The sequence below is a fragment of the Dermacentor silvarum genome, chromosome 7 (assembly GCF_013339745.2).
Source record: "Dermacentor silvarum isolate Dsil-2018 chromosome 7, BIME_Dsil_1.4, whole genome shotgun sequence".
Classification (NCBI taxonomy): Eukaryota; Metazoa; Arthropoda; class Arachnida; order Ixodida; family Ixodidae; genus Dermacentor; species Dermacentor silvarum.
In genome coordinates, this window is record NC_051160.1 from 3,981,279 (window position 1) to 4,004,933 (window position 23,655).

General features: G+C 42.0%; 1 protein-coding gene across 3 annotated transcripts in view; it reads right to left on the bottom strand.

Moving 5' to 3' along the window:
- Positions 1-23,655, bottom strand: part of LOC119457448 (pyruvate carboxylase, mitochondrial) — a 48,088-nt gene that overhangs the window by 19,288 nt on the left and 5,145 nt on the right. For 2 of the 3 annotated variants that reach the window (XM_037719004.2, XM_037719005.2), the window contains exons 2-12: positions 17,157-17,340; positions 15,801-15,985; positions 13,011-13,176; positions 11,820-11,965; positions 9,965-10,082; positions 9,184-9,290; positions 7,638-7,801; positions 6,632-6,794; positions 4,360-4,542; positions 3,347-3,581; positions 632-658 (exon numbers count right to left, since the gene is read on the bottom strand). In XM_037719004.2, coding sequence (XP_037574932.1) covers positions 632-658; positions 3,347-3,581; positions 4,360-4,542; positions 6,632-6,794; positions 7,638-7,801; positions 9,184-9,290; positions 9,965-10,082; positions 11,820-11,965; positions 13,011-13,176; positions 15,801-15,985; positions 17,157-17,304 — 1,642 coding nt within the window. In that variant the 5' untranslated portion in view covers positions 17,305-17,340. The remainder of the gene's footprint in view (positions 1-631; positions 659-3,346; positions 3,582-4,359; positions 4,543-6,631; positions 6,795-7,637; positions 7,802-9,183; positions 9,291-9,964; positions 10,083-11,819; positions 11,966-13,010; positions 13,177-15,800; positions 15,986-17,156; positions 17,341-23,655) is intronic. The other variant, XM_049670091.1, reaches the window with a different exon arrangement.

The following is a 23,655-nucleotide window of genomic DNA, read 5'->3' on the forward strand; positions in this document are numbered from 1 at the left end:
AAAAGAAAACGAAACTGTTTTCGTTAGTAAAGAAAATTGAAGAAAGGGTTAAACCTCTCAGGATAAAAGCAATGTGTGGTAAAACCTTGTGCCTCTCTAGTTTACCAAAAGAGTCTCAAATTGAGTGCCTCCAACACATTTATTTATTATTACTTCTTCCTTTTACCCTAGTTCACTGCTTGGCATGTTGCATGCACTAAAAACCACACACCCAATCAATTTCTCTTAATAAGCTTCACTGTTCTGGCATATATCACTGTTTTAACATCCTCTGTCTTTTTTACACGGCAGTAGAACTTCGTTATAATGAAGTCACATCCGACACAAAGATACCTTGGTTATATTCGATGTTTGCTATAAGCATATATTCTTTACATGCTGATATCTGCGATAATTATTTTAGATTTGCGTTATGATGTCCGATAATTCATTATATCCTTGTTTGTTACATCGAAGTTCGTCTGTATAGGATTAGTGTAGACAGACATGCATGCATCTATTAACACAGCCATCATGCAGAACAAGTTAGAAATATACAAGACATTATAACAGAGAACTGTGTGCATGCAGATCAGAGCAGCAAGCAACCAACAATGCAGACAAATAAGATAGACAAAAACGCTGGGTTTACCAGGTATGTAAATCTCTTTGCCAGGGCCTTTTGAGAGAAGGCAAAGGAGAGAAAAATTGAACACTGGTTATGATCGGAAAAGCAAATCAATGTACAGCAACACGCCACAGACATCCACGCTTCCTCCACCAGACAGACATGACAAGACACGTCACCACAACAAGAAACACGATAACCACTACACCACCACCACCACCATTATGCTATGAAGGATTCAGGGCTGAGTGACTTGCAATTAACCTTGAAATTAACCTTGTGATTAATTGACTAATACTTTAAATGTGAACTTTTTCATCATGATTAATCAGTCAAAGTCATGTGAGCAAAATCGAGCAAGTGTCAACATCGACCTTGCACCTTCGCTTGCTCAACAGCAAGGAAGGTGACTGATATTCGTCTGGTTTAATGTCCCAGAGCAACACTGGGGCTAAGAGAGTAGCCGTAGTGGAGGGCTTCACATTAATTTTTACCACTTGGAGTTCTTTGACGTGCAGCTAAATCAGAGCACACAAGCAAACTTGCATTTCATCCCCGTCGAGCTGTGACTGCCATGGCCGGGAGTTGAACCCATGACCTTGGGCTCAAGAGCAGAATGCCATAGCTACTGAGCTACTCCGACGGGTGGTAAGGAAGGCAATTACAGACCAACCTACGATGTTCCAACTACAGGACAGTGTCTGCATGCCACTCTGCACAGAAGCCACCCATGCAAGCTGTACTTCCACAAGCCTCCTGGACAAAAGGATGAGTGAACAACCCTCACTACAGCTGGAATTATGATTTTCTCCGAGTTGAGCTTGATATGCTTGATATGACTACTAAAGCGAGGTCTTGCTGATGTGATATCAAAGGTAAATGTCGATTCAAATAACTTAACTTCTAAGTGTATGTACACAAATCATAAGTACTGGTTTTGTTATCGAGCTCACATATGTAAATTCACATATCTTATTAATCTAATTAATTGATTAAAAGGTTCAAATAATGAGGCAATTTTCTTTTATTGATGCCCAGCTCTAGAAAGATTTGTAGCAGCTGCCAATCACGCCAGGGATTTAAATTCATTAAAGGTAAAATCCAAGGACAATTCTGTGTTCTTTTTAAAGCACTGTTCTGAGTTAACACAATGTGTAACTGTTGAGAGTTCTGGCCATTACAGGTACATATTAGCGTTAATATTTTAAAAAACTAAGAATGTAAAGACAAACAGCAGCACTGAGGGTGACATCTCATTATACTGTATTCAAACTAGAATAAGTTGAATTCTTTTGTGCAGCAGTTCTTGGAAGGGTAGTATATAGTACTATACTATATATAATACTATATATAGTATTAGAAAGTTTGCATTGTTGCCAAAGCATTTGTAAATACAACAACGTGCCCGGCACAGTTCAGATGAGCACAGTTTCATAAGGTGTCACCATCAGCGCTGGCTCTTGGTTTTGTCTCAGTTACTATGGTTTAGTCTCAGTTCAGATACTATGTTGTGGGTACGTAATCCTCTTACAATAGTCGCAACACTGTCCAATCTGCTGTTAGTACTGTGTACATGAAACATTTTCAGCTTGTTGCAATGGCACTAGAAGTGAAAAATCACTAAAAATGTCTATTGGCAAAAACACGCTAACAAATTACACAGAACATTTTCATCCTATCGCAATGCCACTGCAAGCAAAAACTGAACAATACCAAACAGGTATTGGCAAAAGTGAACCGATTACTTAATCATAATTTTTATTAGAGGTTTAACATCTACAGAATGCAGCATAGATTAGGAGTGACACCACAGTGGATGCTTGTAGTAGTACTCTGAATATTCTTTTATCACCTGGGGTTCTTAAATGCACACCCAAACCATGGTACATAGTCGCCCGTGGCAAGGAATCAAAGCCGTGACGTCACGCTCAACAGAATTATTGCCATAGCCACTGAATCACTGCGACATGTAGGTGAAGAATCTTTAAAATTCTTTTAATGGAACACAGGCACACACACTGAGTCTGTGCTTGCTAAGAATGCATGTCTGTGCATCATTTTTTGTGGGGTAGTCAATTCTGCTACTGATTTGACTTGGCCTGACTCATTGAACAAATTCAGAGAGAGTTCTGTAAAAGGAAATTACTAATCTAGTCTGACATATCTTCACTCCTCTAAGGTGCTATGTTCTTATTTTTCAACGTGCTCCCAAGGTAGACTTCCAAGACAGGAGCACACACAGTCACCCCTCATGTAGCATACATCAACTACTACTACAGTTCTACAGGCTCTAAAAAAAAGGTGCAAAACTTGGACCGAACACAACGAATAAGGCACAACAAGGCACTTTTGTGCCTAGTTTCATGGCGTCATAAATATTGATATGACAAATTGATTGATTGGGTTAAATGTCCCAAAGCAACAGAGGGGCTATAAGAATCAGTATAGTGAGGGCTCTGGATAAATTTTGACCATTTGGGATTAGTATTGAATGTGCACCAAATGCTTGCTACCCACACATTTTTGCATTCCGCCTTCCGTCAGAATGCGACTGCCATGGCTGGGAATAGAACCTGAGACCTCATGCTCAGCAGCGCAAGCACCACTTAGCCACCGTAGCTAGTCTAGGATGCTTGTGTCAGGTCCGAATTTTGCGCCCTTTCTTTTTTCCAACCACGTTACCAAACCAACTCGCCCAGCCGTCTTGTGTTCTGCAACTGCTGTCTGCAATGCACTAACCTGGCTGGATCTCCGGAATGACTGGAATGAGGTCCGACGGCTTGAGCGGAGTTGCCAGGGGAGTCATGGGACCATTCACCATGACATTACCCAAGTAATAGAGGAGCTTTTGTGCCCTATTTTGCGATGGCATGAAGAAGAAGAGCTCGGGATGCTCGTCGATGAAGTAAGTGTCGACATTGGAGCTGAGGAACTTCTCATTTTGGAACACGTTGAGCAGGAAAGGAATGTTTGTCTGCATGAAGTAAGCGATGAGAGAGGTTGTAATGAGGACACCGAGTGGTGGAGGAGACAACAAGGCCTCTCATACTTGAGGTAATTCTTTTCTCATTTTCATATTTTCCGGAGTATTCAAAGCCTTATTCTAATATTACCCTTACTGCAGAAGATAAGAGGCAGTAGGAGGAAAATGAAATCTGTTTTAAGAAAATGAGATCCACAAATGCAGTCTTTAACGTTTCGCTACCAAAAAAATTAGGACCATTAGGTTGACATCAAGAAAGCTGTACCATAGAAACATAGCACAGCACTACTAAATTTTGGTCCCATTTCTATCAACATGTGTCAGTTCAAATAAATTTGACCAAACCCCCATTTTATATGATATCACCTCGTTCTATGACAAAATTGTAACTCCTTGCTCAGTTCATAGCCATGCTGTATTTTCTGCCTAATTACAGCCCCGAGTAAAGGAATAAAACATGCACGTAGCACATAAAAATTACTGCATAGAACAATGATAAAATTATCACCATCATGCACAATTATTGACACAAAGCAAGTCAAATTGAAAGAACAAATGCTCTCTGTTAAATGCTTCATTGCAATGCATGCTGCATTGCTGTGAAGCGAGGCAAAAATTTGTATATGAGCTGCATCTGCACTATGTATTTAAGTTCTTTATTGTAGAAAAAAGCTCCACTTAACAATTGCCATTTCAATCAATGTGGTCAAAATATTACTTTATATAAAGCACGACAAAACCACAAGAAAAAGACAACGGACGCACGCACCTTGACACCCCGAACTCTGAACTCTCGCAGGCAACGGTTCATCTTCGCCGATGCAGACCTCATGTTTTGCGCGTGAGCAATGACCTTCACGAGTAGCGAGTCGTAGTACGGCGAAATGATGGCACCTGCAAAGGCCGACGCACTGTCGAGCCGAATGCCAAAGCCCTCTCCACTCCGAAAGACCTGAGCACAGAGATTAAAAAAATAAAAATAAAACAGGGTGAGTTAAGAGCAGCCACAAAATCAATAACTCTTTTACACTAAGGGGATCTAAAGGGTACGTAGCAGTTCTCTTGTAATGAACATCGGAATCGCGATAACACTTATGGAAGCAGCAAGAGACTGCTAGAACGAAACAGCTTCCTATACTCCTCGGTGGCTGAAGAGATCAGTATGTATACCATTGCTTAAATGCTGCGGCATGCTGCATCTAGCTGACGGCACACATGACGGTGTATGTCATCATTTGTAATACGATGTTCCTTTGCAAATTATTTCTGTGGGGACAAGATAATGCACTACCTGTTAATAAGCCAATTTTTGTTCTCAAATATACCCCGCGTTTCCGGGAAGACTGAAATAAACGCAGCACAGAAGAGACTATTTTTTTTTCTCCCACAAACCACTCGCCCCACTGACAGATATCAGAACCTGTGTCATGATCACTAATGAATGAATTAAAACTCACTAATCAACACTCTAGCAAAGAGTCCTTAGGGGGTGTGCAATATGAAGGCCACCAGTGCGCATACCCATTTGCTAGCAATCCTATGCCAAGCATCAGCTTCAACAAATACGTGATCTTTCTGAAGAGTATCTACCCTTTCTCTTTAGCAAAACCTACAGGGTGTAATTTGGCAACAGTACATCGTGAAAGGATGGTTTGTTGATGCGTTTAGCCTGCAGGTGGCATGACCTTCACTTATATTTGCTATGCATGAATGAGTACTGTCGTCCTGGTCTCAGCTCAATTTTAAGTCCACAGGTTCCAACGTCCAAAGTCCGAATGGAGCGAATTGAACAAAGATATACTGCATAGAGTCCTGTGAAAAGCTTAGTGATAGCCCAGCAGACGCAATTAGCAAGATTCTAACAGCGTTTGGAGAGGCCGATATGAGCACAAAGCACATATAAAAATGTGGCACAACCACTTCAAGGAAGGTCAAATGTCTGTGGAAAGTGAGCCATGCTTTGGGGGAACCTTCAACAAACCATAACAATGTGAATGTTTAAGAAGTGCAAACCTTGAAAATGAGAGATCATCAGCTAACTGCTAGAAAAATTGCTCTAGCTAGTGGACTCTAGCTAGGTGCTGTGAATGCCATGTTGACGATTTGGGTACGTAGTGGGTGCCCAAAAAGTTTGTGCATTGGCATTTGACAAAGGAATTAAAATATCTGGAAACCGATGCTCATGGGATTTGGTCTTCTTTGGCACAGCACCATATTTAAGTGGTTCGTCAAGTTTATCACTTTCCAGACATGGCTCCATACGATTTTTGGCTCTTCCCGCAAGTAAAAAGGCATTTGACAGGAGAGAGAGAGAATAAATATATCTTCATTATGTGAATGTAGCTTTGGAGAGGCATCCTCATTCGAGAATGCCGTGAGCTCGGGCCACATCCTGGGCCCTCTCGATCAGCCGTTGCTGATCCTTGAGGTCAAAGCTGGCCAAGGCTCTCTCCCAAAGTTCGCTGGTGTGATAAGGGTTTAGAGGATTTAGTGGTGCCTGTTCGCAATCCCATACTATATGCCTAAGAGACACAGGTTCTCCGCAGAAGCTGCATTGCAGAGAGACAGAGAGAGAGAAAAGTCATAAGGGAAAGGCAGGGAGGCTACGAGGTGATTTCTGGTTGGGTAGGAGAATGTATTGACTTGTAGAGCTCGGAGGAATCTCTCCTACTCTCTTCGTGGTGACTTGTGTAGAATGATACTTGACAGGAATGCACTTTCAAACCCAAGAGGACATCAGGCGCAACATGACAGCTGCCCTAACAACACTTCTCGAGAAGGTGCTGCAGGACTGTTTTGAAAAGTGAAAGGTCTGCATGATTCGGTGTGTGAAAGCAGGCTGAAGCTACTTAGAAGGGGGATTAGGACGATGGATACACCAGGCAAATCTTTTTTTCCAGAAGCATGGTCAGGTACTTTCCAGACAGAACTCACATGTACTCAAAATGTGTAGCACAGCTAGCTATAGTGCATCATTGTTTTGGTTAGCATTTCTCTGTGCTGCATTTTCTTGCAGGTGTGAAAAATACTAGCTTCTATACCTCAATGCGTCCCGTGTCGGGCTGAAAGTTCTTGGCAGGGTCCTCCGTTGTGACTCGGCACTGAATGGCGCAGCCCTTGGGCACAATGTTCTCCTGCACTAGGCCGATGTCTGGCAGGAGGTGTCCCTCGGCAATCTTAATCTGGGACTGCACCAGGTCGACACTAGGGCACAAGCAGAACCACACAGAGTCACGCACCACATGAGCTGCAGTGCAAGGAAGAGAGGAGCAGTAATTCACTGCCGACATTAAATCCAATGGCACTTCATTTTTAACTCTGGACAAGTCTCCTCTGTCACATTAACTTGAAAAATGCTGTTTTAATGGTATCTGATAGTTTATGTAGGTATGGTCATCACACTTTTGCCTAGAGCGCTGGGCTTCAGAGCAAAGAGTAACATAACGAAGCAGATACTAGGTTCAAGGTACTCGGCTGAATACTGCGTTGCCTCAGCATCCTCATGGCTTCTGCTAGTCACAAGTATTTTCTCTCAAATTGGCCAGCAACGTACAGATATTGCTTTCTTTGCATTGTATCGCACCAATTCTATTCTCTAGACAGAAGTGTGGAAGAATGTACAAAGAAAAAGCACCGGCGCCATAAGTTAAATTCATTCCCAGTATCACACGCTTCTGCCACAAATTCATTAAATCATTCAAAGAACATTGCACTCATTAGCTTTTCAAGAAAATTCCACATAATATTACATATGGAAGCATGGCAAATGTCTCAAGAACTGCATTACATAAAGCCATGCCTCTTTTGACAGCAATGACAGCATTACATACGCAACAGAAGTAGGCATGCATATATGACACACAGATTACATATACAATGGTAGAGCTAAATGTTGCAGAAGCAGCAACTTCTGTAGGTCTGCTATCACTAGAAACAGGAATCATGCTGGTGATAACAATGGACACTAATCACAGTATAGTAGGCATTATTGAAAATAAAGCAACATGACCACAAGATGCAAAAACAAAGGTAAAGCCAGCCCCTCACCCAGTGATTTCTTCAGTGATGGTGTGCTCTACCTGAAGCCGAGCATTGACCTCGATGAAGTAGTGACGGCCCGTCTCGTCAAGGAGAAACTCCACTGTTCCTGCATTCTCGTAGTGAACATGCTTGGCAAGGCGCACTGCATCTGAAAGCATGGCTTGCCGGACCTAGAAAAACGAATAATTCTGCGATTAGGTGCAGCCTTAGACTTTCACATGCTGCCTGCTTGCAGACTTTCACATGCTACATGCTTTTCATGTTTAAAACCTTTTGAAGTGCGACAACGGAGACAGGAGGGTAGAACAGGTAAAAACATACATGTTAAGCAGGTTGGCAACCACTACAATGTAGATGTATCATGTTCTACAAAAAAAACAAAATAGCATTTGTTATGAAGTTAACAAAAAAGATTGTCTGGGTGTATTATCAAACACGGTTAAAAAGATTTCAATTGTTTCGATATTGTCTACATGATGCCACTTTCATGAGGCAAGGGTTATGCAGGACAATTGTGGCAACGCATAAACGTACGTCTTGGGAACACCAAGCCTACAAGGATCGGCGCCTCTTGTAGTGCATTGGAGATGCTGCAACTGTTATCCTGTGTTCGATGAAATTAAGATAATCTTCAGACACAGGAATCAACTCTCCAGTTGGAGCTTGTGGAATGTTTCTACATAAGAAAGTAAGGCGAGGCATCTGCCAGCCAGGCCACTATCACACAGCATTATAAAGAGTATGCCTACCTAAATGCTTAACAGGTGCTATTATTTTTTGGGGAGGTTTCTGTGGTAGATTTCTTTCTTTTTCTTTCTTCTATTTAGTTATGATAAATATATACCGCTAAGCATGCACGATTGCTTATTTACTTTTGAAATATTTCCTGGAGGAGTAATAAATTTTCTGTTGTGAACGAAGCACTTGTCCTGTTTCTATGCGTCCTACCCTCCTGTTCTTCCTTGTTACGCTTTAAAAAATCTTCATTTCGAATCTCTGTGCTGCCTTCATGGAGTTGAGCTGTACTTAATTTGCATACGCATGAAGCACGTTACACCCTTGCTGATATGTTTCAGCTATTGGCACTGCCTACTATCTTTGCACACACTGTGAGTGAGTGAATGAAATCAGTGCACCCACAATCTACTCTAGATCACAGTTCCCCTCTTTTATATCTTTCAGATTTCTCTCTCAAGTGCTTCTAAACTGTTGAGCAACACTAGATAAAATTAGTGTACCAATTTGGTGTGCTAAAAGTGTGTTCCCCTCAAGTCACATGTTTATGGGCCCACTGACTTAAAGTCACAGAAAATAAAACACAAACAAATGGTGCAGGCGATTAAAGAAGATACAAAGTTCAAAATTTTCACTTACAAGGGATAAGCTTTGGGACGTTAATGAGTCTGGTTACAGTCACATTTCAGTCATATGACTGTTTGACTATGACCTGTTGCACATTTTGTGGGTCTCAGAAGCTGAATTGCCACACTGGGACACCAACAGCACTACTTAAAATTCTCCAATCTGAAGCAGGCTTGAGAATGATGCCCACCTTGGGATCAAGGTTGGCAGCTGGAGCAATTTCAACAACTTTCTGGTGCCGTCGCTGCACTGAGCAATCGCGCTCATACAGGTGCACCACATTGCCCGCTTTGTCACCTAAAAAGAATGCGTGAGGAATTGAAGTACTATGAATAAGCACGAGATACAGAGGCCAGTGACATACTATACAATGTTAAACTTTAACTCTGGTCATATGGTAAGCATGGCAAAAGAGCAAGGCATGCTTATCACATAAGTTTTGAAGAATGGCTTCATATGTGAAAGTACTCCAAGTAGTAGCATTGTAGAATAGTAGCAGTAATGAGCTTGATTTCTGAATCATCAAAATAGTCCCAAATTTTTCTAAGGATCTGCAACTGGACATCAATAACAACGAGGACAAGTTTATGTGAAGAACACTTCTTCAAATTGAGCCACATAATTTTTTTTTTAAGCTGGAGGGCACAAAAAATTTCCACAGAACAATGTCCAGACGTCTAATGGCTGGATGAACAATCAATTCAAAACCTAATTTATACATTTTCACTGGTGCAATTTTTAACCGCAGCATAGAACTTGCTTTGTTGTTTTTATTTTTATGGTAGCATTGCAAGCGCTGGTCAAACACTGACCATGTGTCATTCTCACCAAAACTTCGCTTGAGCTAGTCCAACAATTGGTAGTATTGGCAGAGGCGATGTCAGTGAGAAAATGAACTGGGACATCATCGAATAGTACTTCAACAAATCTGCCAAATGGCTTGCGTATATACAAGAGATGCTATTCCTTACCCAGCAGCTGAACCTCTATGTGACGTGGGCGGACAATGAACCTCTCGATGAACATGGCACCATTGCCAAAGGCAGCCTTTGCCTCCGACGTGGCCCTCTGAAAATTCTCTTCCACTTCCTACGAGAAACAGAAGATTGAAACAAACACACTTCAATCCTTGCAACAGCAGTCGACAAGTGCAATTTAAGAAGCAAAAGATGTAAGTGGCATTTGTTCACAAGCACCATGCACTAATCGACCTGACTGAAAAATGTGCACAGCACCAGGCTATACATGAGAAATTGAAAAGAAAATTTAATGTCAAAAGAAATTCCACGTTAGGTCTACCACACTCGCGAGCTTTTTCTCACTATGTAGGTAAAGCTATAGGCAAAATCATGTGTGTGGAGCCATAGCAGCAGATAGTCCTGTAGTTGACTTCACATTTTCTAACTTAAGAAATGGAAAACATAGTTTTATTTAACACAGAATGTAAATTGAAAAATGACATCTTGTTTACAAGTCAGTATAAACATTTTATTCCATTTTCTAGACTGCACTTACGAGTTCTAGCATGTGTTGGACCATGGCATGTTTCATGCACTGATCATACACAAAATGGCATCCACAGCTTCCGGTAACCACTTGTCATGCGCTAGTTTATCACTGAACTTGCTTCAGATACAACAAACTTCAGCAGCAAATGGCCGTCAGATCAAGCAAATTGTGACACTGTTAACGTTGAGTTAATTGGGGTGACCTCCATAAAAAAAACAACCTACATGATGTCGGAGAAATTAAAAATGGTGCCAGCTCGTCTGGACCACTTGGCGCAGAAATACGTCTTCAGAAACTTTTCCCCAACAGCTTTGCTTTCATAGATAGAAAAAGTTGCCCACACCATACAATCAGACAAAAAAACTTAGAGGCACGAGATTTGCAAAAAAATTTAATGCCCGGAAAGCCTGGGCACATAGCCTCAAATTCAGTTTCAGTTCGTAGTTATCTATCTTGTGATCCATTAAATTATAAGTGCCATGCCTTAGGCATGAAACCTGTCTTGTAAGCTTTTGCAGCCGACTACACAAGCCTATAGCGCATTTGATCACAATCACCGAAGAGCAACAACAAAATAAGGTATGCCTGACTGCCTCAAGCCATCTATTATACATCTCAGAGGATGTGCTTCATAAATATCCTACGGTTCTGCATTGACCGAGTTTTGAAGTGATGACAGTTATTCGCAACAAATTAAAATGCATCTCAGCATTTATACATTTGGCAATGTAGGTGACATTGGTGCGATTATTGCTCAGACAAACAGCTCTGGGGTTTCAAAAATGTTGAGCAACCAGCCGCTCCACGCTTTTGAGTAATTAACGAATTAGACATGTTGCTGCTGTGTTTCAGTTTGTGCCCATTACAGTTAAGCAGGAACTGTATCTAGTTTCAGGCAGCTAGGGCAAATGTTCAGGAACAAACCTATTATCTTTTTATGGAAACTTGATTACTCTCCAACACTATTTCACAAGCTAGGCCATCATCATCATCTTTCACATCCCCAGAGATCTCCAATTACCCCTACTTTGTGTCAGCCAACCTCATATTATATACATGCAAATTCCTTAATTTCATTACACCATTCAATTCTCGGACATTCTCGATTGCATTTTCTTTCCCTTGGCCCCCATTTTGTAACTCTTATAGACTGGTTATCCACTCTACGCTAGGCTATCAACATAAAAAAACTGCAGTGGTGAAATATAAGAAATATAAATGTAGGAGCAATCTGGTGTCAGTCAGGTGGAGACCAGAATGACAATCTAAATTAAAAAGGTGAGCACGCATCTCGGCAACAAAGTAAGAGGCACTAACACTCATTTCCTTGACGACCCGCATTCCTCGGCCACCACCGCCATAAGCAGCCTTGAAAATGACCGGTAAGCCATGCTGCTTGCAAAACTCCACAGCCTCCTCTGTTGTTTCTACGGGCCTGTCTGTTCCAGGAACAACCTGCACATCTGAGAGATGTTGTTAGAGAGCACTTATATAGTTTCAATTAATCACATCTCACATGAACAGAGTTCAAGGTTTTCAGTTAATGCCAAGAAGCACTGAAAAATACACACCTAATTAACTTTTGCATACTCAGTTTAAATGACAAAGATAAGCATTAAAGGGCAATATTGCATACAAGAAAAGGAGCATATAGGTAATAAGGCTACGGAATTATGATAATTTTAAGCTTCACAGCATGTAGTTGTCATTCATTTAGTAGCAGATCACTTGCAATAATTAAATACTAAAGCAGAAAATGATAATTTGCATTTGTTACCTTCATGAGGTGGTCTCGATAAGCATGAAACTAAAGTTAAAGGTTATTTGCCAATGAGGGTCAGTATGAGGGCCTGCAACACATATTTTCATTGATTAATTGGCAACCTTTCATTCATTAAATTGATTGATTTAATGTGTTCAATATCCCAAAGCAACAATGGGGACACGATACACATGGTGGGGGACTCCAACTTAATTTTGACCACCTGGGGTACTTTAAAGTGTGCCTAAATCTAAGTACACAAATTTTCTGTCTTCATTAGAATGCAGCTATAACGGCTCAAAGGCTGAACCCATGACGTCGTGCTTAGCAGCAGGATGCCTCTGTCACTGCGCTACTGTGGCACTTAATATACAGTCGGCGACAGAAGCTTGCAGGACGTGAGATTTGTGAAAACACTTAATTTCCACGATAGCCTCAAATTCAAAGTTTCAGTGCGCAATAGCCTCTGTGACCTACTAAGTGATTCATCAAGTTAGAAATACCACACATGATAGTGCAGAGATTCATACTTGCCATAGAAGCCCACGTCCCGTAAACCGTCTGTGGCTGACCCTACAACGAACAGTGCTTCCAAGGTCATATGGCTCATCTACCTGACAAAGTACATTAATCTTGTGCTTGTGATTCAGGATCTGGCACGACACATGTTGCAGCCAAACCACCTATGGCAAATTTCCTGTACGAAGGGCCACATACAGCTTAGGACTAACAAGCCTCCATCATACCTGCACTGATGGCCGACTGGCGAGCAGCTATCTTGTCCCCCATCTTGGCCATGACATCCGGTGTAGGACCAATGAACCGAATACCACCATCGATGACAGCCTGAGCAAAGTCTGACCTTTCCGAGAGGAAACCATATCCCGGATGAATGGCATCCACTTGGTTCTCCTGCAATTAAGTGAACAATTACAAGACTGCAAATAATGTTCTTAAACACTTGTTCACAGTAACAGAGAATGAGAGCCACTTAAGTATGCCTCAAAGACTCCTAAAATTAAAGTCAAGCGTGTTGAGACGCATATTTGCCAGAGGTAGAAAATGGAAGATAATAAATATGCCAGGATGGCAACCAGATTGTAGCCTGAGACAAGTCTCTCACACTTAAGGAGAAGCTTTGCTTCAGAAGCTCCTATCTAAATGCAGAAATCGTTTTGCATAACATTCACTGCACCAAATTTGATCAGATTGAAAGAAAAAGTTAGCAGCCTAACAACTGTCAATAGCACATTTCTTTATTTTAGACCATCAATATTTTTTTTTTAAATTGCTCAAACTTGGGAAATCTCAAGAAACAAAGGCATGTGAAATTTAGAACTGGTACTCAGCAATAAAAAGTCATGTCACAATTCTATAAATTACATCTATTAAGACTTTTAAAGCAGACAAAATTGATGTATTAGCATACACAACTCTGTAGTACACCACTGATTTGTGTGTAGAACTTTTGCAAAACCCTCACAGACATTGTAACAATGTCACGCAAGCTGTAAATTCATACATCAAATTTGTCCACTTCAGATGCTCTAACAGATACAGTTTACAGAACTAAAATATCTGTTTTTGGTACAGCTACGGATACTTAGTGCTGCAGTTTTTCTTAAGCTTATTGGTTTTCGGCAACATTTGTAAAGAAACTTGAGAGTCTAAATCAAAATTCTGTTCCCAAGTTGGTAGAATCCAGCTCTCTCTCTCTTGAATGCAAAAATTTTCATTCAGGTTTTGTTCCAGGGGCTGTGCAATGAGACCATTTAGAGCATTTCACGCGTATCTGCACGGGGAAATCAGAGCTGATCCCAAAGGAGCACTTCCATGGAGAAATCCCACTGAATCCAAAGTGCTGGCCAGCTACATCCAAAATTTCCTCCTAGGCACGCATATAAAAAAATATTTTAAAAGCAGATGTCAAACACCAGCTTGAATTGGCTTAGCAGTGGCCACATGAGGCAGACAAATAAGAGCGGACGCTTTCATGACCATTTTCTCTGTGCAGGTTTTTACAGTCACAGGTTTACATTTTACCACATGTGGTAGATTTTAAAAGTACTTGTGTAATAAAATAAACAGCCCTTACAAAATACGAGGGCAATCCAGAAAGTAATGCCTCGAAGCCCACTACTTTGCCAACAGTACCGCAAACATTTTGAACTCTTTATCATTAATGTACTGATGTTTGAGATATAGACGGTCACTTGCCACACATTTCTATCCCTTCTCGTTCCCGAGTAATCAAGCAATCTATGGCATCCAGTGGTGATGTCTGGTTGAAACAGCGGGCTGTAATTGAATTTCTGACTGCTGAAGGTTGTGGCTTATGTGGAGATCTCATGCGGCTGGATTTTGGTCTTTCACAGTCCTTGTCCACATCCGCACAATGCTGATGTCAACATAGGCATCCCCGTAAACTGCAATCAGACGGCGACGAGTGTTGATGGGCGCACAACCTTCCGCAGTCAGAAATTCAATTACTGCCCGCTGTTTCAACCAGACGTCACCACTGGATGCCATGGATTGCTCGATTACTCTGGAGCAAGAAGGGATAGAAATGTGTGGCAAGTGACCTTCTATAGCTCAAACATCAGCGCATTAATGGTAAAGAGCTCAAAATGTTTGCAGTACTATTGGCAAAGCAATGGGCTTGGAGGAATTACTTTCTGAATCGCCCTTGTAGATGACAAGAGCAAGTGCTTGTGTTTGTCGTCTACTTTCAGTCACGTTGCAAGATCCATTGCTTTCATTAGCTGGGTGTGCACCAACCAGCCATGTCAGTACTCTATTGATTATAGAAAATAACGCACATTAAATTTTGCACTAGAATACAAGCTGAATAACAATGAGTACTCAAGCTGTACAGTGAAATTTAGAAAAAATTTTCACCGCAATTACGATACTCCCTAATGCGAATTTTGAGCGCAGCAGTTTAGGTGTTTTGAATTCGCTATATATTGTGGCATGATTCTGAATGACAGGGTCTGCTCGACGGCGGCACTGAGCCTCTGCTAGGGCAGCTCGTTTAGCAGCAGTGGCAGACGAAGCATTTCCACAGGTTGCGTTGCTCACTGTTCAGAAAGAAAGCATGAACACAGTAACACGTGGCTCGCGCTGAGCGCATTCTCTAGCGGTGGCGGTGCAGGCAAAGTAGTGCATGTGCAGTAGGTCCGAAGCCCACGCCAGTGCTCTGTTTCCGCGCTCGCCGCATGCCTGGTTGCCGCCATCACTTCGCTTTCCTCCTCACCCTTTTGCCACACTCTCTGCCTCCGCTTTCCTCATGCTTCCACTGCACCCTCCTCCTCCACTTTCATCCCGTGCTGTGCTCTGCGTTCACTCTTTCATCCTTCGCGGTGCTTGTTCGCTCGGTTGCGCCAAGGACGTCAACGCTCAACACAGGAACGGGCCCCTAAGAGCTGCGCTCTAAAAATTCATGCACCCCCATCACCATCCAGACACACACATTCAACTCAACCAGCTTACACCACAAGAACACAGCTGTCATGAAAACACAAGGCCCTTGGTACCTGAGCGATCCTGATTATTTCAGGGATGTTGAGGTAAGCTTCGACAGGGGCGAGACCCTTTCCAATGAGGTATGCTTCATCTGCCTTCTGTCGATGCATGTGCATTTTGTCCTGCTCTGAGTAAATGGCGACCGACCTGATGCCGAGCTCATAGCAGGCCCTGAAGACACGGATGGCGATCTCGCCTATGAAAAGCAAAACAAGCCAGGTGATGAAAATGTACTCGCTCCCCCAACGCCCTTCCTTTTTTCTCTCCACACGTGTCTAATGCTGGCACATTTTTTGACACATGTGATTATGCAAAACATCACAATTACATATGTTCGTGCCTACAGTGAGGAAAGTGTTAGTTTTCATTAAACCTCTAATACATTTCAAAATGAAACCTAAGAATATGTGGCGTGTATTCACTGTGTTTTTCTTTTTTGCTTGTTCTTAAAAAATATATATAAAAGCTGCACTGAAGCAATCCTCCAAGATCATCAGCAACGACACAGTTCTTATGGCTTAATTGAAGCAAGTTGTTGGAATACAAAAACGAAACACTGAAGCTTGATACAGCAAATTATCACTTCATGCAGCCCCTCGATTGCACGTAGGCAGTGAGGCTAGCAGACACATTGGTAAGTGAAATCTGACAGTAAACACACATATGGAAACACGCAAATAAAATTTCAGGCACTCACACATTTGAGTGACGATTGAGAAAGAAAGTGACTGCCACGCTGATTCATAATTCTATGTTTTCATGTAGGTAATTCATGTGCCTTTTCCTTATGCCTCCAAAGTGCACTGAGTAGATGCTATGGTTAACAGTTTTTTCACTCGTCCAACTCACTAAACCCCCTTGAGGCGCTGTGTGCACAACTGTGTGTACACTAAGATAGCGTGTGAAAAGCAAAAGCACTGAAAATAATTATACTTAAAATGTGTCACAAACATCCTGAAACAATTCTGATTGGACTGGTGCTGCAAGATTGAATAACATGTAAGTTGTTTTAGCAAACGAGTTGGAATGTACATGTCTGCGTGTTTGCTCTCGGTATCAGTATGTCATCATGTAACAGGTTCACTTATTTCATTGTTATTCATTCACAAGTATCACATCCAGCATATAATTCACGTGGTTAGATGGGTGTTTTATAAGTATGCTAGACATTAACTACCTAATGCTCTCATATCACACGTTTCTGCAGGGAGAATTCACATGCAGTCTACATTCTGTAAGCTTGAGAAAACTCACTGAAGAATTGAAAGTTTCAATTCATCCTACAGCTGTACACATTTAATGATTCTGAAGATGCAAAACATGTCGAGAATTGGCACCTGAAGGGGATACTCTATGTTGATCCTTACCTCTGTTTGCCACAAGTACCTTCTTGATGGGTTTGATGTCTGAGGCAGGGCTCGAGGCATAGTAGCAGCTGTTCTGGTACAGGGGGCACAGTGAGGACCGCAGAAGGGCGGTCTGCAAGTTGATCTGCTTCAGCAGCAGGGCCCTCATCTTGCCAGCTCTTGAACACTTTCTGGTGGCCTATGCCTTATGGATGACAAAGGAAAAAAAAATAAGACGAAGATTTGGAAATCTGCCTCCAGAGATCTCTCACAGGCATGGTCATACAGGAGCTGCACTGTGCTGTACCATAAACCGTACCATATTCCACTAATAATTAATCTCTGGGGTTTTACGTGCCAAGACCACAATCTTATTATGAGGCATGCCATAGTTAAGTAGGATTACGTAGCAATTAAGTAGGATTCATTATGACCCCCTGGGATTCTTTAACGTGTACTTAAATCTAAGCACACAAGCTTTTTTGCATTTCACCCCCATCGAAGTGTGGCTGCCACGAATGGGATCGAATTCGCAACCTCAAGCTCAGCAGTACAATGCCATAGCTACTAAGCTACCACGGTGGGTACCATACCACACATGTACGTGTACACACACATTTAGTTACCTACTTAACGAAAACATTCTTATTAAAGAGCTGTGTTAGATATTACAATTCTGTCATGCCAGCTGGTTTACTCGAAGAAACAGACACAACTCTGAAGGACAGATCACAGAGTAATTTTAGCTAATTAACAAGATTTCACAATTAACTATGTCATTACTAATCATTTTAAAGCACCTGTTCTAATTGCGAGACTGAAACAGAATAGTAATGAAGTCATATGTATTTAGCAGAACTCCTGAGCTCAGCACCAGTTTTGAGAAGTATGTCCTCAAAACCTAGGGAGAAATGCATTGGCTTTGCAGTTACCACTCATCAGCACTCCATTTCTCATAGCGCTGATAACTGTCAGATTATCAGCACTGATAAGTATGAGCGTGTCACATGCATCCTTTCTCAGTACTGCATGGCCATATTATTTCCAATAAAAGTGTGAATATATATCAAAACTGGGTGAATTGTTATGGTCCTTTAACACAGCATGAAGGAATGGCTGAGCACAAAAAGCGAAATGCAACATAAATGCTGATCTAGCTTAAGGTTTTCCTTTGTGTCTGTTGATTTCACATCACATTGCATTCATGATGAAGGCAACATATATTGTTCCTTTCAAATGAAGTTTTTGGTTCAAAGAGTTCAGTGCTTGCGTTATACTTCTGTCTTAATCACCAATTTTTTGGCAAGATGCTAAAGATGGCTAAACTAAACATTGATCACCTGACCAATGATTGATATTAAGATACTGCAAATGGAACACTGTTTGTTTGTCCCTTGGATCAATATTATAACATGAGCTATACAGCATACTACGGCCAACCCTCTCAAACTTCTACTCTTTGCAATCACTGGTTAATGGCCGAGAGGGAGCTCCTCCCTCCAACTTCATAAGTCCTAAAAATCATCTGATTTAGTAAATGTAAATGAGGAGGATACAGAAACTTGCACAAATTGCCTTACAATACGCACTCATCCCCAATTGTAGTACAATGCTGCTTTGACAAGGGCTCAATTGCAAGTAGACACATTTAAGAATGCTACTTGTGCCAGTACTGGTTCTACTTGTCAGCCTGACTCATAGATAAAAAATATTTCATTGCTGTAACACATTGTCTTGAAACAGAAGACATTCTCCTACAGCATGCCTTTATCTGCTCCATGCAACAACAACATTGCTGCTGCATTTGCCATTGCATAAAAAAACCCATGCAGGAAAAATGCTTTTGTGTACCGATTCAGGAAACCAACTGGATGCAAACGAAGCCGGAAGTTAGCACCCAGAAATGAACAATAAACATAATTTGCAAAAGGGCACTGTAATAGGCACAACCTTTTAAGCAGTTAAAAACACCTGGAAGGTTTCTCCAGCTGTTCTGTGCCATATAAGCTTTGAGACACGCTTTCGTAAGCTGGGAGCAATAAACCAGTTTGTTAGAGCGCTTAACTGTAGGGCTGTTTCTGACAATTAACAAGTGTTATTGAACACCTGAAATTTTATTTATCTTAAATGTTTACATTTGTAATTAAGCAGACCCAACGGCCCAAGCAATGTTGATTTTATTAATGCATTAGCATTAGGAGCATCAAAGTGGAAAAAAGTGTATGTGTGTGAAGGGTGGAAAGTTGGTCACATGGTACGTAGATGAAGCAAGGGGATGGGCAGGCACGGATCCAGGGGGGATGTCCTGACCCCCCCACCCCCTCAGATTTCTGCATCACCACTCGCTGACAGGGTGATGGCGCTGTCGCAAAAAATGTGGCCACCAGCATTCTTCAAAAGTATTTTTCGTAAGTACCAGTGGTAGCAGCCATGTAGAAGTAAAGCTAGCTCGCTCACAAGCTTAGCTGTTTTCTGTAGGGGTGTGGTGTCACAAAGTTGCCGTAGTTATTTTTTCACGTGAACGCCTTGGTCCTCCTGGCACCGGCCGTGGCTTACTCGTCCCGTCGGCGGCGTCGAGCGAAGTGAGGGCACGTCCCCTTTGTCAAACACGCCCACGTCTGCGCAAATGCCTTCGCGCCTGATTAACTTAGTTCCCCCTCGGGGTGTCATCGGTTGCCTGTTACCGTTACCTGCAAAAGCCAGGGATGCGGCGTAGCGCGTTCATGCCGGAGGAAAAAGCTAACAAAGCGGTGAGGCGTTGACAGCAGCAACGTAAATACAGACAATGTGAACACAGACAGCAAAAGTGGGACTGTGCAAAAGCGGAGAATGCACCACAGGACCAAGAGCCCGAGGAAGAATGTCACCGTCTGTAGTCGCTTACGCCAGAGAAACTTCAGGCGATGATGATTTAATGGCATCCCCTTTGAAATGGGGCGGTGACAAAAAGTCACCTAGCGTGCTTGATTTAATCAGGTATGCTATAGATGTTTTACAGCGACGCTGTATATGCCTGGGCGAAACACGGACGGACGGACCTCTGTAGGAACCAGTGCACATAAGCAAAAAAAAAAAAATCTAGTTGGAGAGGAGTTAGGAGCGAGAGGCGAGGGAATATCTGGGTCTTTCACCTCAGAGTAACACATATTGGTGACGTACAGAGTGGTCCACTGTTAAAGGGAACACCGGAGTGCGTGGCGTCTGCTCGGCACCATCGCCGGCCTGGCGGCTGCAACGAGTGTCGCGCAGGCGCAGCGAGTGCTGTGGGCAGTGCTTTTTCGTCGTCTGCTATCGTCTGCTTCCACGCTTCAGATCGTCGCGAAGCAAGCAGCTCACGTAATTCGTATTTGAAAGCAGCCACTTTCCTTCCTAGACTGGATTGATTTATAATCAGATAAATACCCTAAAGCGTCAGCAGCATTGACACTGACCTCTTTTGTTCACCTTCTCGTTCATAAAGATTTGCCTGCTTCAAAAACTTTTTACTGTGCTCGTCTATTCAAAAGATTCAACAGTAGCTCGAGTGATAGTTATTTATAATAAATAGTAGAGTAGATAAAGCAGAGTAGACTCCCTTTAAACGAACTTGAAGGGACCATGAAAATTTGTTTGTCTTATCGGAAGTTCGTCTTAACAGAAGTGCACTCCAAAAATTAATTGGCAACATGACCAGGTGCATCCAAATATCTTACTTAAAAATGGTAAATGAAGTAGACTTACAACAGGGAGAAAATGACATAAAAAGCATTCCTTTAGCTGAAAACTGTTTTCAAGTGGTACTCTTGCTTGGTTTTATGCAGTCCGTGATGGATGTTTGTCGCTCCTGTGCAAATCGGCGAGCAGCTACAAACGACGTCATTTCGCCTAATGACCTTAAAAATCCTTCTGTGCTTTCGTGCTGCTGTAAAAAGTTCACTACGGAGTTCAAGCAGGCATCTGCCGCCTCACAGGTCATAGCCTGTAGTACCCGCATGATGACGCGGGGTTACATGCTCCCACTGAGAAACGGCACTCACCAGGAAAGTTTCTCCGCTTTTTTTTTTTTTTCCTCCTCTTGTTTTCGCCTCTGTCCACCGACAATGTACGCCGCAGGCCTCCAGTAGGTGCCTCGATGCGCGCGCACCCGGGCGCTGGGCGCAGCGCATCGAGGCATCCTAGCTTCCAGGATCGGTGGCAGTGGTGGTCACTCGGAATGTTCGTCTTAACCGAAGAATACGTCTGAAGCGGTTCGTCCTAAGCGGACTTTTTTTTTGCACTGAGTCTATGGAAGATCAAACAAACGTTTCCATATGTTGTTCCCGAGTCTTAGACTTAAGAACATGAACCAACTAGTCTTAGAGACTTGGATAACTTATGAGGCACAGCCGCCAAGCACATGGCTGTGTTGGGCAATGTCCCTTTCCTACAAGTTCGGAGAAACCGATACCTGGCTTCGCTACAGGCGTTGCACTAGCCGTATAAGAGGCGGGTTATCGTGAGCAGAAACGGTGAATTTTGGTAAATAAGAAAGAGTGCTATCATCAGCATCATTGACAGAAGCTGACCCCCCCCCCCCCCCCTCAGAAAAAAACCTGGATCCGCCCCTGGGGACGGGAGAGCTTAGAAGAGCATGTATGTTTATGTTCATATGTGTGTGTGTGTGTGTGTGTGTGTGTATATATATACACACAGGGTGTTTTAAAGTTCAAAGAGTTTTTAAAAATCGCCCTGGCATATTTACCATAAACTTACTTATTGAGCTGGAATACTCGATGAGGTTTACTTTACTTACACTAGAAATTAATATGCATAATTGACAAATTATTGAAATTTCACAAATTAACTTTTCAATGAATTACTTTAGTGCACATATTGCAGTACACAAATTGAAGCCGGTGATTTCACAAGGCACATTCGCATGGAACGAGTTTTTAAATTAGCCCCAATTTTGAGATAGGCGCAGTCAAACTTGCCGTAAAAATGCACTGTTTTTCTAATTACTTCTTGAACAAACTGCCTTTTTATGCACTGAGACTCAAAAGTTACTGGAACACAAACGCAATTTGAGCAAGTTTTGGGAACGCGTATCTCGAAACTGGTGTCATCCTCAGAATTCATTCCAAGTGGATGTAACTTTAAATGTCACCAACTACAATTCATAAATTACAATATTTGGCATAAAGTAACGAGCAATTTTTTTTAATTTGTCCAATGTTTGCTGTAATTTTTTGTGCAAGTAATGTGCCTCTTAGAGTAATGTAGCTTAAGCAGTAGAATTGTGCTTGCTACAGGTCATGGGTGATTGTAAAAAATTCTGTTAATGATAAAATGAAACACTTGGTATATACAAATGACGGTAGTCCACTCAGCATCCCCGTAAGTTGCATTTCTCTCCTTGAAGTGACAGGACGTGTGTCGAGTGAGCTGCTGAGCAACACTTTGCAATATGGTGAATGCAGTTTAAATCATGAATCCGGGACCTCAAAGAGGTGCGACTGCTAACGAATTTCTTTCGCATTTACTGCTAAATCACCACAGAATTTTTTTAATCATGAGATATTACTTTCCAATGCACTTCTTAGCTACACTGTACCCCGCACTCACATTTGAAGAAAATTGCTATAGCAAAAATATCAAACAACATTAGCTGCATCCTTTTGGAGTTTCTATCAAGCCTCCATACTCTGTGCATGTGTCCACGAGATCATCTTTCAGTTCAATATTGCGTGAACTTTTAATGTCATTGCAACACTAACATGACAGACCTACACTGCATATGCATTATAATGTCCACTATAAAAGATTGCAACATACTACATTTGTCCATGAAGATCGTCTTACAGCACAGGATTGTGTGACCATATCCGTTTCAATGTCACTTGAGACTTGCAGTGCAAACATGCTGCCAAAGATAAGTGATTTTTAAAGAAGCCCCTGTCAGGCAGCCATGAGCTGTGCACCTGTTAGGTTCACCTATGCAGACAGGCTTTCAGCTGAGTATTGCCTAGCAGCCCATTTCAATGTTACTGCAACATACAACGTTAACATGAAATATTTCCACTGCAGGGCCCGTTGTCGGACTAGTGTGTATGTCATGTGGGGAAGATGGACATCAAGGGATGTCAAGAGATTCAAGGGACGTCAGAGATTCAAGGGCCCCCACATTTTTTAGTTTTGTCATATGCGAAGAATCCTCGAACAGGTTGCCATGTGTGTTGTACATACAGTGCCTTTATTCTTCCAGATTATATGGGGCCAGTCTCTCCTGTTTGTTCTGTACAGTTCGCCAACAAGTATACAACACAACAAGCAACTACAAAGTAGCACTTAAAAAGAACAATTAAATGTATATTAAGTGTATAGTAATGGAGTGGGAGTCTCACTATCACCTCAGAAAATGTAGTAAATTTTCATTGAGGCTCACATAGTCACATACTTTTATTTACTAAACTATCAAACGCACACACACACACAAAAAGAAAAAGTTTAGGAAATTCCGTGTTCCGTGTTCCTTGTCGTGTTTTTTTGCGCTGTTCCCCTA